Source organism: Lampetra fluviatilis, chromosome 31, assembly GCF_964198595.1.
Source record: "Lampetra fluviatilis chromosome 31, kcLamFluv1.1, whole genome shotgun sequence".
Classification (NCBI taxonomy): Eukaryota; Metazoa; Chordata; class Hyperoartia; order Petromyzontiformes; family Petromyzontidae; genus Lampetra; species Lampetra fluviatilis.
The window spans coordinates 675,764-690,381 of record NC_136305.1 but is presented as its reverse complement, the minus strand read 5'-3'; the positions used below and the strand labels follow the sequence as shown (position 1 = coordinate 690,381).

General features: G+C 51.5%; 1 protein-coding gene across 1 annotated transcript in view; it reads right to left on the bottom strand.

Annotated features, from left to right (window-relative positions):
- Positions 1-315: 315 nt before the first annotated feature.
- LOC144943411 (DNA-binding protein Ikaros-like) overlaps positions 316-14,618 on the bottom strand; it is a 39,034-nt gene continuing 24,731 nt past the window's right edge. Inside the window, exons 4-7 of the mRNA XM_078870792.1 lie at positions 13,807-13,974; positions 13,161-13,292; positions 6,531-6,677; positions 316-4,835 (exon numbers count right to left, since the gene is read on the bottom strand). Of these exons, the coding sequence (XP_078726918.1) occupies positions 4,093-4,835; positions 6,531-6,677; positions 13,161-13,292; positions 13,807-13,974 (1,190 nt within the window). The 3' untranslated portion in view covers positions 316-4,092. The remainder of the gene's footprint in view (positions 4,836-6,530; positions 6,678-13,160; positions 13,293-13,806; positions 13,975-14,618) is intronic.

Below are 14,618 nucleotides of genomic sequence, written 5' to 3'. Positions count from 1 at the left end.
GTGTATCGGGGGATTTTATGGTAACATTTGAATTAAGTGCCATATGTTTAAAATCCACATTCCTTGCAAAATCACAATTGTTACAAGGCAGGGACAATTTTTTTAAGTCCATATGATTTTATACGCTTGAGTTTTTTTTGTGAATATATTAAATCAACTTTGCGTTCCGTGTTAAACCCCCGGGTTTGAGTGTTTGCATTAAAATGCGTCTTATGTACAGCGCTTTAAATAAAATGGGCCTCTTTTGATTATACCTCTTATTCTGTCACCTGTGAATATGTTAAAGGTCAAGGACAACAGTTCCAACATCAGAGAACCCCACTCCCACGTTTGGTGCTTCCAACACATCTATAAAAACAACCCGAGCAATATTCTAGTGGTCTTTCGGTAAAGTCACGTGACGTTACGTGACTTTACCGAAAGACCAAAAGAGTATGAATTCCTGCAGTCACGAAAGCTTCAAGTCAAGATTTCACCCGATAAACTGCACCACCGAGAGGGGACCTCCGCCAGTGAGACCTTTCACCCGATGTGAGTGTGAAACACGGGCGCGGTCTTCTCTCTCTCCGCTCACGTTACCAAGGCCTCAATCTCTCAGCAGAACGCCGAGATGCACACACGCACATAACTGTCCCCGTATGAGCAGCGGAGTCGCAAGCTGTCCGCCTCGCTCTCAAAACGTGAGCGGCAGCTTTCGGTCGCTTTCAACAGCCGTGGGTTTGTGTGTTTTCTGTTTTTGTTTGTTTCCTGCCAGACTTCAATCTCCCAGGCCACGGGGAGGAGGGAGGGGGGCAGACGTCACAGCGGAACCACGCTCTTCCCTGAGTGTGCTGAGCAGGTATGGATGTTCCTCCTCCTCTTTGTTGAGGCATCGTGGGTTATTCGTGGAGGAACTCGGAGGTATTCATGACGCAAGGAACACAGTGCATTACGTAGTAGCCCTTCAAACGACGACGCCTGCGTGTTTGTGCGCGAGGCGCGCTCGTGCACACACATTCACCTGCGGCACCCGTTCGACCAGTAATGACGCTCTGTGAAAAGTGTTACTTCTTCTGTCGCGGAGATAAGGCAACGAGTATACAAAAATGTAAAAAAAAACATAACATGAGATATTTAATGGCTAACCGTTTAAAAATAAAATGGTCCAAAACCATACCCACTCTAAATAATTCACACCCCTTTCCCAAATCAAATATATTAATGCTGTTTACAAACAACCACCAACCAGAAATGTGGTTTACACATTTAAATCCAAAAAAATGTCCAAAAAAAGTTTTTTTTTACATTTTATATACTTTTGTTCCCTAATGGAATGGTTTGTACACTTCACACCTTTAGTTTAAATTTTAAATAACGAAGTTATATTACAAGACACCCTTGTATCTTCCCGAGGAGTCACTGTGTGTTTAGGGAGCCCAGACAGACTCATTCTGCGCTTCTGGTGGCCCATGGGACAGCCAGCTGTGTGGCCCATGTGGCAAACAGCCGACTGGCCCACTATGTGGGCAGCTATTCGACTGACAGGACAGCGAGCTGCATTGCTGGCTGTGTGGCCAGCTTGGTGGCCGACTGGAATAGAAAGGCAACTTCCTGAACCACCCTGAGCCAATCGCGTACATCACGACTGCCCAGTAACAGCACTTCTGGTGTGATCTTTTTAACTGCACAAACTATTCTCCTTATTTTTAACAATCGACAACAACCGCAACAGCGATTATAAATTAACGATGTGGAAACTGCCGATGTACAGGGGGCTTTAGGAATGTAGCCAGTAGTTGTAGCCCAACAGTGCGAGCGAACTATATAATCGCGGGTTGCGACGGCACGGATTTAAGGCACTGTTCGCCACCGGTGCTATCGCTGCGGCGTTCTGGTGATGTGGGAATCAAGTCCTGGGTCAGGGGCGATCGTGGTGCTAGGGCACTCAGCAAAGCCATTTCTGGGTGCGTCACTTTGACTACGCACACTGTACGATGCCCAAGTGGCATTACGTACCTATTTTCAAGTTGGATGAAATCATTAAGGAAATAAACTAATTACTATTATTTTAATAGTATCATTTTAATTATTTTATTTGATAAGGATCTGAGTTGGCACTGATATTTGGTGCACCTCTATTTTAACCTGACTCCCCTTGAGCTACTTGGGGGGGGGGGGTAAACATTTTCTGAGTTTGCTTATTCTTAGCAACACCAATAGTCAAGGACTGATAAAGAAAATATATACATTATATAAATCAAACGTAATCTTCATTTTTTAAAGCTATGTGCTGCACACAACAGCCGTTTGGGTTGCTTCGTAGGCAAGCAAATTACTTTGGGATTCGTGTGTACGAAGACGACAAATATTGTTTGGTGGCAGCAAATCTGCCTGACGTGCCGTCCAGCCGGTGAGCGGAATAGTGACTCGAGTTGGTCCACACAAAGTCCGTCTGAGGCCCTCTCTTACACAGAGGCCAAAGGAGGCCCGAGGGAGGAAGGCCTGCACAGTATAAAAGGTGCTCAAAAGGTGGACACAATTCTGGCACTAAAAACTACAGTACTTGATTACCAGGTGATCATCCTCAAGGTCAAAGTCAGGGTTGGTTGAGAAAAGCCCTCCAAGTTTGGCCCAAATGCTGGTAGAGTCCACCGACTACGTAATCAGGCAGGAGAATGTGGAAGGAAACGCGTGCAACAAATTGCAGCTGGGATGAGTGGATTCATCGATTAAAAAAATTGTAATCAGCTTCTCTTTTGTGGTCGATTACAGAGGCCCTTTTTCAAAGCTCAACCAGCCCCGAAATCCTGCCTTCCAAAGGCACGAATCCCTCTAAAAGCCACGGCCAGCGTGACGCGGTTGATGGCCCTGAGGCCTTCGCCATGCCCCGCCAATGACCTCCCGTCCAGAGGCACACGTGGATACTTTCTTCCCCATGAGCCGAAGTGATTAAGCCAAAATGGGGAGAGTAATCGATTTCTAAAATAATTTGATATCCCAGCTTAACAGAAGAAAATAACAACGATAATTATAAGCCTACTGATAGGTAATACACTTCTGTACCAGTTATTATTCTGAAGGGATGTGTGCAACTATTGTGATCACAGCATTTTTTTTAAATGCAGCTCATTCTACGCTTACCACAGAAGCACCATAAGGGTTTCGTGTTTGTCAACTTTTGGAGGGAAAATACGACTTGCAATAACACCTAAGATACGTCCGGATGCAAGAAGCCATTTTGTGAAGGGGGATCCAATAAGTGTAAATTGAACATTTTAAGGAGCAGAATTTACAGGATTTTTTGAGTAGTGCTAATTGAGTCAAATGTAACCAATTCGGTCTAACAAACTTATTTAACGTGAAACCAATCCCATAGGCGTTAGGCATTTTGGCATGATATTTTCAAACATCCATTACCATTTAGCTCGCACTGCATCCTCACCTGCAGCATCAGCAACTCCTAAGCGATATCACAACACAAAAACAGTGGTGAACGACGTCACATAGACGTCAAGAACAGTAGCAATCAAATCAGTATATATTATTTTCTTTTACAAATGTAAAATGCATTCCTAAAATAAAGAATAATCAACTTTTGTTTTGGTCGACGTACCTTCATGGTCAGCAATTGCCAATGGCAATTGTGCAACGCAACGGGCGCTAACGGATTGTGCTTTTTGAGATTGTCAGCACGCGCGCACCCGAGTTGGTCACTCGCTTTGCCCTAAAAACGAGCTACGACGCCTGTGCACCACCACAGGCAAGAGCACGGACAGTCCCGACAACAGCCTCTCAGGCCAACGATATGAAAGTACCAAACAACGATTAAAACGTAAAAAACCCACCAGAAACATTGCGCTGATTTAAGTAATCTGCAACAACATAAAACAGTTACCTGAATTTTACAATCGACCAGGATACATTTTTTTTCATTCCAGTAAAAAGGAAACTTCTTGCCTCAAATTCTCCTCGCCAACAGGCCTGCACGGTTCATCCACTCGCCACCTCATCTTGCCAGTCCCTAACAAACTCCTTCACCAAAAGAAAAAGACGACAACAACACCAACGACCTCCTGCTCCCTCCTCCTCCTCCTCACGCCGTCTTCGTCGCCGTCAGTCGAGCGAGCGCGAGTGCTCCCCACGCACGATGTGCGACGAGAACTCGTAGCGGTCGCGGCTCAGGTGTCCGCACACGTTGCACTCGAGCGGCTCGCGGTAGCCGTGGCAGCCCATGTGGATGGTGTACATGACGTGGTCGAGGAACAGCACCTCGCAGTGCGTGCAGCGGTAGCTGCGCACCGCCGTGCCGTCCGGGCGGAACACGCGGAACACGTCGCGGTCGCGCCGCCGCTGGGGCCTGCGCTGCTGCTTGGCCCCCTCCTCCTCGTCCTTCATCTCCTGCACGCCGTTCCTGTCGCCTGCCAGGCTGCCGTCCTCGTCCGTCGACTCCTGCCCGCTGTTGTTGTTGTTGTTGTTGTTGAAGGCCCCGCCGCTGTTGTTGTTGTTGTTGTTGTTTTCGCCGTTGTCGGGCGAGGACGCGTCGGCGGCCGCGGCCGCCGCCGCCGCGCGGCTCGAAGATTTTGTCGGGAAGCACAGCCCCTCGGCGATGCCGCCGTGGCCGTCGACAGCGCCGCCGCGGTTGATCGGAGTGTTGGACCGTGGAGGGAGCGGCAACGGCAGGCCGTACGGCTGGCACACCATGCCGGCGTAGGGGCCGTGCGACAGGTCGCCCGCCAGTCCGCTCGCGCCCAGGTAGGACATGATCAGCGGCGGCACCAGCTCCTGTTCCTTGGGGAACGGCTGCGGGGCAGGGATGCGCACGTCGGGGCCGCCGCTCGACCGCCAGTGCTTTTCGACTGCGGGACGGGGGGACGACACGCGGGGCGAGGGGCGACACGGCGTCAGGCGTGACGTCAAAGCGCCGCCGCCCGCTGTCGTTGTAGCTCTCGCTCACTTTTAGCGGCGGACCGATGTTTTATAAAATAATCGCCATCGGCCACAATCCATCCGCCCTTGGCTTCCACTCTCATCATTAGTTTCGACCACCAGCCATCATCCCATCTAGCGATGTGATCTGCCCAACGCCACGTAACTTGCGAACGGTAATTATTCTACAATTCATGTTCCCCTCTGTCACTTGGTGTAATTCCAAGCACGCAGCTCTCCACGCTTGCTTGTGCACTCGTCAGATTTGTCTTTGGCACCGTCCATATTTTCATCCATGTATCATAGGTTTTATAAAACGCTGAGAATATTTTCCTAATTGTCATAAACTGAACACCGCCTTGCAATGAAAAAAAAAAATACACTAACATTAGGGCAACGGAGATTGTATATTTGTTTTGTCAGCAATAAGTCTGCATTTTTTCTGACGGTGATAGCGGCAAGAGTTTGCACAACGCGTTTCTCCGATGCTAACAACGCAGCCCCCGGAATTATATTTGTATTAAATAATGCTAAAATAATGAGCGCCACGGTAGTGATGATGTAAATTGTACTATTTAAACTAAATTAATCTAAAGCAAAACATATTAAAATACAAATATTAGGCCACGAATTATAATGCGTCTCTCTCCATGGTAATAAAGTAACGTGATGATGTTTTTTGTCCTCTTGCTCTTTTAATTATATATTGCACATCTGTTTGTGGCACAGACTGGCGTAATCTGTGTGCAGACGGTGGGAATGGCAGCTTTGGGAGCGCCGTTAGGGATCAGGGTCCCCGGCAATTTCTATATTTAAATGGATATAATGACACCTTAGGCCGAAATGATGACTACGTTCCGAGGGCAGCTTTATACACTCCAGACATTACGCAAGTGCCAAAAAAACGCACTTACAAATTCCAAAGTAACGGGATTTGCTCTGCCTTCCACGCACGAGCTGTGCGATCCAAACGGAAGCGCGCATTAGAGGCCGTGCCGTGGTGTCAAACGGCACGGGAACAGCGCCGATTTGACCGTTAACCCATTCGCCCAAGGGACGGCAACAATGCCCGTTTGGAAAAGCCGCGCAATAAAAATGCGAGATGAAGGACGTTTGATGGCCAGCGGCAGGAGACGGCGACCGCACGGGTAATGGGGGCTCGGCGGGGGCGGGGAGGTTACCGGGAGGTCACGGCGGCACCTCGCACGTGACGCCGCGTGTTAGACGGGGCGTGTTAGACGGGGCCTGGTGTCGCGCGCTCTACGCGTCCCCCACTATATCCATCGCGTGCCACGGCCCAATGCGCATCTTGCTCTACGGTCCAAAGACCTCCACGTCACCAACCAACACTAACCAGCATGGTCAAAGGGCTGTGAATTATTATTATTTTATTATCTATGAATCTTATATGCTTCTTAACATCTTTATTTATCATAAATGTCTGAATCAGCACATCCGGGTATGCCGAGAGATCACCCACAAATAGAAGGGGACAACCCGAAAAGATTTCCCCTTTACTACATCCCAGGTCACATCACGCCACGCCACACCACCCCGCTGAGCGTCACACTGTACCACGCCACACCGCGCCACGCTGCCGAGCGCCACGCTCCTCCGCCGCTCACCGATGAATTTCTGCGGCGTGAAGCTTTTGCGCTTGCCCAGGTTGGAGGCGGGAGTGCGGTCTGCAGGCGCAGCGCCGCCATGCTCCGGCTCCTGCGCTGGCTCGGCTCCGCGGCCGCGTCCTTCCTGCGCAGGGCGGCTCTCGGCGTCTGGGAAAGGCCCCCGGCGTGAGAGCGGCACACAGGATCCACTCGTCAGCCGCGACGCAATCCCAAGGGGGACGGCCACCGTGGCCCACCGGGGACGACGCCGCGTCAGAGGCGCCGCCGCCACTGCCGAGGCGGCCTGGGTTCGACCCCGGGGGTTTTAAATGCGCGAGATCCAACAACCGGATTCCCAAAAGGTGTCAAGCCAACGGCGCGGGGGCCCCTGGTGGGCATCTGTGCTGCTTGTAGCCACTTTCGTGAACCGGGAACACCCCCCCCCCACTCCTCTTATTTCAGGCGTTTCTTCAAGCATAGTTTTATTATAATTTGCTGCCCTTTGCCAATCCGGCTGACACAGAGAGAGAAATTAAAACACATCGCGAGGCTGGGTTGGTGATACCTGCGCCAGTGAGGCAAAGGATTCCCGTGCAACTGTTGTGTTTCTATTGCTGCCAATCAACGCGACACGTCCGGGACACATTAACACAATCATCTTTCTATTCATAGAGCGCCTTTCATCAAGAGTCCCAAAGTGCTGCACAAGACAAGCAGACACTCAGCACGAGAAAAACGCATGAAACTAAATCTATGATTTGCTAATATAATAAAAAAAAAACACTAACAGACATTTGCTGAATTACCTAAAAGTTTAAAAACCTTTGGTTAAACCATACACGTATGATACGTACCAATTACTCACAAATACTTTTTTTTTACTGCAAGAGAAAACGGTTATGAAAATAAAATGGAAGAATAATCCTCAAGCGACCAGATTACAGGTGCAGAATCCTGATTGACAATCACCCGGCACGTGTCCCTCTGCACTGTTCCGTGTGAGCCGCACGCAAGCCACCGACCGTCTGGCATTTATTAATTTGCTCATTCGTTGAATTCCCCCAGGAAAGCCTCGCCGAGTCTCAAGATCGTGCTATGAGGCTCCTGCTCTCACACGTTTGACCGACTCCTGTTTTCAGGAACGTTGTGCCCATGAGAGGAAATCCATGCGATGCGAGGGGACAGCACCCACTGGCCCGCAAGCAACGATTCATGAACAGACTCGCCGAGCCGCTGTCCCTGGCTACCTTCACAGCCCGGCAGGGGGTTCTGGGAGTGTTACAAATCTCTGCGTCAGGTGTGCGCCGTACGGCACGTGCGTCGACGCGCCGCGCGCTACAGGAGCCAGCGCGTGTGCGGCGAGTCTCTGCTCCACGCGAATTCCCTCGCCAATCGGGAAACCTTGAAGGGGGCCGTGGAACGTCGATTTGTTTGACGACCGTGACTCAAACAGGCGGCGTCATTCTACACAACGGCCGTGGGTTTTGTTGAGCTCACCCGGTCAACACCACGGATGCACAACACAGAGAACGTCCGCAACACGACAACCGTGAGACGTAGAGACCACCGCCACCGTTCTTGTCGTTGCCTTTGTATTTTATTTTGTCTGCGGTGTGCGGTGTGGGGTGCAGAGTTTGCTTTTATTTATTTGGTCGGAGAAAGAATAGTGCCGCATTCCATTTAGGGTTCACCTAATGAGAGCTATTCATAGGCACTGTCAGTGTAGCTCTGTCTCGTGGCCTTTGTCAACGTCAGGCTGTCGTGCCCGGGCTTGTCCATTGTACAACGCGTCGGCGGCGACTCTCCAGGCCCACAGCTCCCAGCCCCCTGCGAAGGGCGCGCGGCGGACGGCTGCGGGTGTTTCACTTCGCCGCAAAGTCACGCGTCGCGGTGTTGTTTGCGGTCGCACGTCACTCGTCTCGTGACGCCCATAAATTGCGCGCCGTGTAAAATAAAGGTGCGCGGTGACCGGGTGACTGTCGATTGGGCGGTCGCTAAGTTGACCGACTGATTGATTACGCCCGTGTCTCATCGCAAAGCCCGCAAGTGGACGAGCGGCAGCTTGAATGATGGCACCCGGCCGAGGTCCGTGGTTTGGCGCTATCGCCGCTGCTGCCGAAATGAGGTTGGACGGCGACACAAGTGTTTACATGGACCTGGTTGCATTTGTAGTGCCCAGGGGCAACGTGAAGCTGCTGGTATGGTCATGACGTGTCTCCGCGCGACCGTTGCTAATCAAACTTTTGAACAAATAGAAACTGTATTCTCCAGATCATAAGAGGCTCCGGAAAATGATATGTACCCCAAACTTGTGCCCGGTTTCAACAAAGTTATACAAATCTGTCCACACGCACACACACAAGCACCTACCGGGTCAGAAGACGCACCCACAACTTCTGATTTAAAATTCAAGGGAACAAAGTGCGTCACACAATCCAGAGAACAAAATTGGCACGTCGTTAAACGCTTTGACACCACGTGACAATTGAATGTGTTTGGCTGTGTCTTGTGGTGGAGGGTTCTAATGGCAGAGATTTGGTCTCAGATCATTACGGGGCCTGACCCAAAAGTCCCATCATGAATCACGGTGGCACCGATGATCCACATCGAGAGAGCGGTGTCATGGGGAAAAGTTAATAGCCCACATTCTCTTCATTATAACACGCACTGTGTTCAACAGGGTATTTAAAGTAGAAGTTGTGGGTGCGTCTTGTGATCTGGTAGGTGCTTGTGGGTGCGTGTGTGACCAGATTTGTAAAACTTTGTTGACACCGGGCACAAGTTTGGGGTGTCCTCTAACTTTGCAGAGTCATACAATCCAGAGAACGGGGCTTGTGTTTTAAAGGCTGTGCCGCATCCACTGGGCTTTGCCTGCTGCCAATGTCCACTCGCGGGGTGCTGCACCTGTATTACCCTTGGCTGCTGAGATAATCCATCTGTTGGGTGGCTGCTGGTGATTGGACGAGAGTTCAATCGACGGCCCGCAGCGGCCTTACTTCTTGGAAATTCAGGGTCACCCTGCAGGAACTTTGAAGTCGTTTTTTTTACACCAAGGTGATGGGATCGCCTGGGGGGAGCGGCTACGCGTGCGTGGGAATGTGGCCATGTGTGTGTTACCAAAAACTCAACTGGCTCTGGCAGACTGAGCCGGAAAACATCGTGTCGCCGCCACCGCCACCAGAGCATCGGCTTACCAGGAGAACCAGGTATAAGGGTGTACGTGCGTGTGTAAAGATGCGTCAAATTAATATCAGTGCTTTCACAGCTCTCCGCTGTGTGGTCAGGTTGCACCACGTGTTTTCTTTCGGAACAATGTCCGACGTTTAGCTTCACATTGCCGGGGACTTTCATGATAACAAACAGATGCCAGCTGCCAGGCACTGTCGTGATGTCACAATGCCCCTGTGCCAGGCTAGGTGTACTTTGAGTTGACATAGCGTGGCTAAAGCTCACTGATAGGATGTCTCAGGACAGACAAAAGTGTTGTGAGTCAACAGACCCGGGTGAATTATTTCCTTCCCATTCTACCAGACAAAGATCAAACACCCTCCTCGGCAGCCATTCCGACTCGGGGCACGAGCTGCGAGCGCCCATTCAAGGCCGGCATGTGCGCGAGACCTGCGACTCCACCGCCACTGATATTCACACATTGCACTCACTCCTCGTTTAAGGCTCAGTCAACCTAAAAGATGCCCGAGGCAAGTTTTGACGCCACCGACGTTAGCCGAGGCCAGGACCTGAAATCAAGTGAAGGTCGTTGTTTGTTTAACGAGGTGAGAAATCAAGAGACCCGAATGGGTCTAATTTGGAGAATGACCTGGTGCTCCTCAACTCAACCGGAAACACCAGCTACTGGGGCTCCGCAGTGCGCCGTGCGGACCCACGCTATTGCTTACCCTGTCGTGAGCACAACACACGAAGACGCGCGCACAGACGGCAAAACAAACCTCCTGTGCCTTAAGGAAGCATGCGCAGAATGCATTTCGTCATTAATCTGGGCTGACATCTCTGAATTCCTGACAAGCATAAAAACTCCCCCCCTCCCACCCCCGCCCTTTCGCACACCGCCACCGTGGACACGTGACCCTGTGAGCGTCATGGCGAGCGAGATTCTGGCATCCCAACTTTGGGCTCCAGCGTCGCGAGCTCTGCAAGTGACGCGGTCACAGCGAATTCAGTGATTATAAAACCATCAGAAACAGGACGGCAGACGTGAAACAGCACAAAACACGTGCTGGCTGGAAACAAATATGGCCACACGTCCAGCTCGTTTTTCAGCAGGTGGTCCCGAGACAAGGCTGATAGCATTGTGCAGTGTGGTGGTCACATGATATGCATGCACGGCACCATGCGAGTTGTGCCTTCCTGCTGTTTTTGAGCGCAGCACCTTTGCGTGTTGCCGTTTCTAATCATCTGGTCTAGCAGGGCGGTGACGTGGCCCGGCGGTAGCGCCTTCACCGCTTGTTACGGAGCTTCACGGTTCGAATCCAGCAGCCGCCCTGGTTAATAGTGCGGTGGGTGTATTAAGCGTAAAGTGACGTGCACCGTCTGCTTCACAGTGGACGTTAAAGATCTCCTGACATCATTCGGAACGAGTAGAAGGCCATTGTGTGCCGGCGTCACGGTCCAAATTTGCCAAATGAGAAAAGTCACACCGGGATTACACGTAGCAGCATCGTCACTTTCGACTGTAACTATCGCAAACAATGTCTGTGAAAAGTAGCGCCTTCATGATAGCCTTGCACTGTAACAATGGCGTGATAATTACCAAATGAACTAAATCATTCATTGTTATTATTGTTGCGCTGAAACTGCCCAGGGCCGATCCCTGACTGGTGGAGACCGCGTCCAGAGTGGCACTCACGAGGCCCAGGTGACCCTTCTCATGGCCCCATCGGCCACTGTGAGTCACGGCAACGAACACAGCCGCTGTCAAGGTGCTTTTGTGAATATCGTCTCATAGTGACCCGATTCTATCAATGAATGGCCAAGGTCAAGAGGTCATCACACCCAATGCTGCAGATGCCACCAAACCCAGAGCGATAGCTTCCGTCTGCTAGATCACGCACTTGTTACAGCCAACCTCAGGGGCATGACCACTACCATCTGGCTTTGGCACTGTGGTGGCGAGATGTTAACTACCTCGCCTGGTATACAGAAGTTCGTGGGTTCGATGCCGACTCTGACGCCTGCTGTATATTTGGAGTTTGCGTGTCTCTCTCCCCGTGGTTACGTGGATTTTTATCCGGGTCCTTGGGTTTTCCCCTCCACATTTAGAATCAACAACACGCGTTTAGAGTCAATTTCCACTTCGTTGAGCATTTATGTGTGACCAGGTCGCTTCTGAAAAACAGCTTTATAGCTCAGTGGGCCTTACCTGGTAAAGTAGAAAAGTATATTCTTGGTTCTTTCGGTAACGTCACGTAGATAGAAAAAACATATATATATATATCACGACGTTTCGATCGCAATCTCACCTGAAGACGATTGCTTGTGTTGCAATCGAAACGTCGTGATATTATATTATTTTATATCTACATGGCTTTACCGAAAGACCCATCGAATATGTATTCCTGCAGTCACGAAAGCTTTAAGTCAAGTTTAGATCTTCCCTATAGTTTTGGTTGATGCATCGTTCGAGGATCGCTCTTACAGCCGCATCACCATCGTCTGACTCTAGGTCCTCCCTTCGGTCCCCACTCCAATGCCCGTCTCAGTGACCTGCCCTCCTCCACCCTGCGCACCACGTGTGCCAACCAGCACTACTCCCTCCGCTTTTCCAAGTGTGTGTTTAATTCTGCAGTACACACATCGCGTTACATATGGTGTTCTGCAACAACAATAAAAAATGTCTGGATGCCGTAGTTTCAAGTATCAAGGTATGAGGAATGTAGAAAAAACTTTCGCAGAGTTCAACACCACGGACCTCATCCTACCCAGGAAGCGCCTTGGGTGTCCTCACAACAAATGCATCTAGAGGTAACTCTTATGTCATGAGGAATTGCTTCATTAAATCATGAGGTAATTAAAAATGTCTTCAATATGTAATTGCTACGTACTCAGTCACAGTACTTAACCGCAGATGGAAAACCTCTCACTGCCACTGCCATCGAGATTGAGACTTGACGATGGCAAAAACCGTGAATGCCACCCCACACCTCGCCAACGGCCCAACTCAAGCGGCAACCAGCGCCTTGGCCGGGCCACACACGCGGCCCACACTCGGTCCACCACGCTCCCGGACCACGCTCAGACCACGCTCCCGGACTACGCTCGGACCACCACGATCTCGGACCACACGTTGCCCCAAAAGAACTTCCGCCGCCGGTCAGTGCGTGTATGAACGCCGCCCTCCTTCCTGCCGACACCGCTCCTCCTCTCCTCGCCCCGCGGCAGAGGAGGGGGCGGACCTGTGTGGGTGTGAGTGAGTTTGCGGGAGGGGGGGGGTGTAGGCATGTATGTTGAACTTCTTTCGCTCTGTATGTAGCCATCCGTACGTGCGAGTGCGAGCGTGCGGTGGGGTGGGTGGGTGGACGCGTGTGGGTGCGAGCGAGGGTGGGGTGGGTGGGTGGACGCGTGTGGGTGCGAGCGAGGGTGGGGTGGGTGGGTGGGTGGGTGCGTGTGGGTGCGGGCGAGGGTGGGGGGCGGCACCTGGTGGGGCGGCGTGCGGGCCGTTGAGCGCCGCGTGCTGCAGGTACGCGTGGCAGCGCTCCTTGTGCTCCTCCAGGGAGCTGCGCTGCTTGTAGCTGCGCCCGCAGTAGGCACACTTGTGGGGCTTCCCGACTGCGGGCAGAGACGACGACAAAACTCAGCCGCATCTCTCGCTGCCGTACGGACGTTGAACTTCGTTCGCACCGTACGTAGCCAACCGCGCTAGTCGGAGGTGCGATCCACTCCTGGATGAGGGCCTTAAACGGGCCACACAGGTGGTGGAGGTCAATCGATCGGAGTGGACCCACGCTAGCCAGTGCGGGTTGCTGAACGCGAGGAGCATAGCCTCCTGAAACATAATACAGCACGACAGAATCACAATCAGAATATTTATTTATGCTGGAGGAATCCGACGAGCTAGAAAGCTCTTTTTCACAGATGTCCAGCAGGGGAGGTGAGAACGTCACAAGGACCGACTTCACCGCACCGACCACCGGCAACAACGTGGCCCGGTCCCCGCACGGCGGCACGCCGGGAAGCGTGCCGGACCCACGCAAACTCTCGGGCCTCATTCACACCACCGTTCTCCCGAGGAACCGAGCCGAGCATGACCGTGTGAGCCCGTGCGGGCGGGCGGGCGACGCACTCGCGTGAGTCTTGAGGTGGCCGGCGAGCGCGTCGCGACGGCGGCACGCGTAGTTGCACATGTGGCACTTGAACGGCTTCTCCCCCGAGTGGAGCTTCACGTGGCGCAGCAGGTTCCCCTTCTGCGTGAACGACGCGCCGCACTGCACGCACTGGAACGGGCGCTCGCCTGCGTGGCATAAAACACGGCGGCGGCGGCAGTAGCAGCAGTGAGCCACAGACACCCCAGCACCGTCGCCACCATCGTCGTCATCATCCAAACATCTACCAATGCCCATTATCGTCATTATAATAATCATCATCCAATGGCCTTTCATCATTATCCAGTGCCTATCATCATCTTCGTAATAATCGTTACCAAACATCCATCAGCATCAGTTTAACAAGTAGGTTTTCGCGACCGATATCACCCATACTACATGTGTACTGTACTACTAACGAATTGGCGTGTGCTGTTGACGTGACAACCTTTACTAATTGGCTGTGTCGGGTGGTGGCGGGTTTAAAGACACATTTATATATTTATGCGATCTAACCCAAAAAAACCCGTATTATGGATCCATCAGCATTTTCATCATCCAACTCCTATGATGCATGAATGTTGAACTTCTTTCGCACCGTACGTAGCCAACTGTGCTAATGATGATAATCATTATTACCACAATCAGCAGCCAATTATTACCACCAACACCCTTCCTATGGCACAATGTTGGACCAATGAGCATTCTTCAGTGTACCACCGAACCCCTCCAGCGGCACTGCCGACCCTGCGAGTAAGACCGCATGTCAAGACGCTGCAGGCCAAGGGAGACA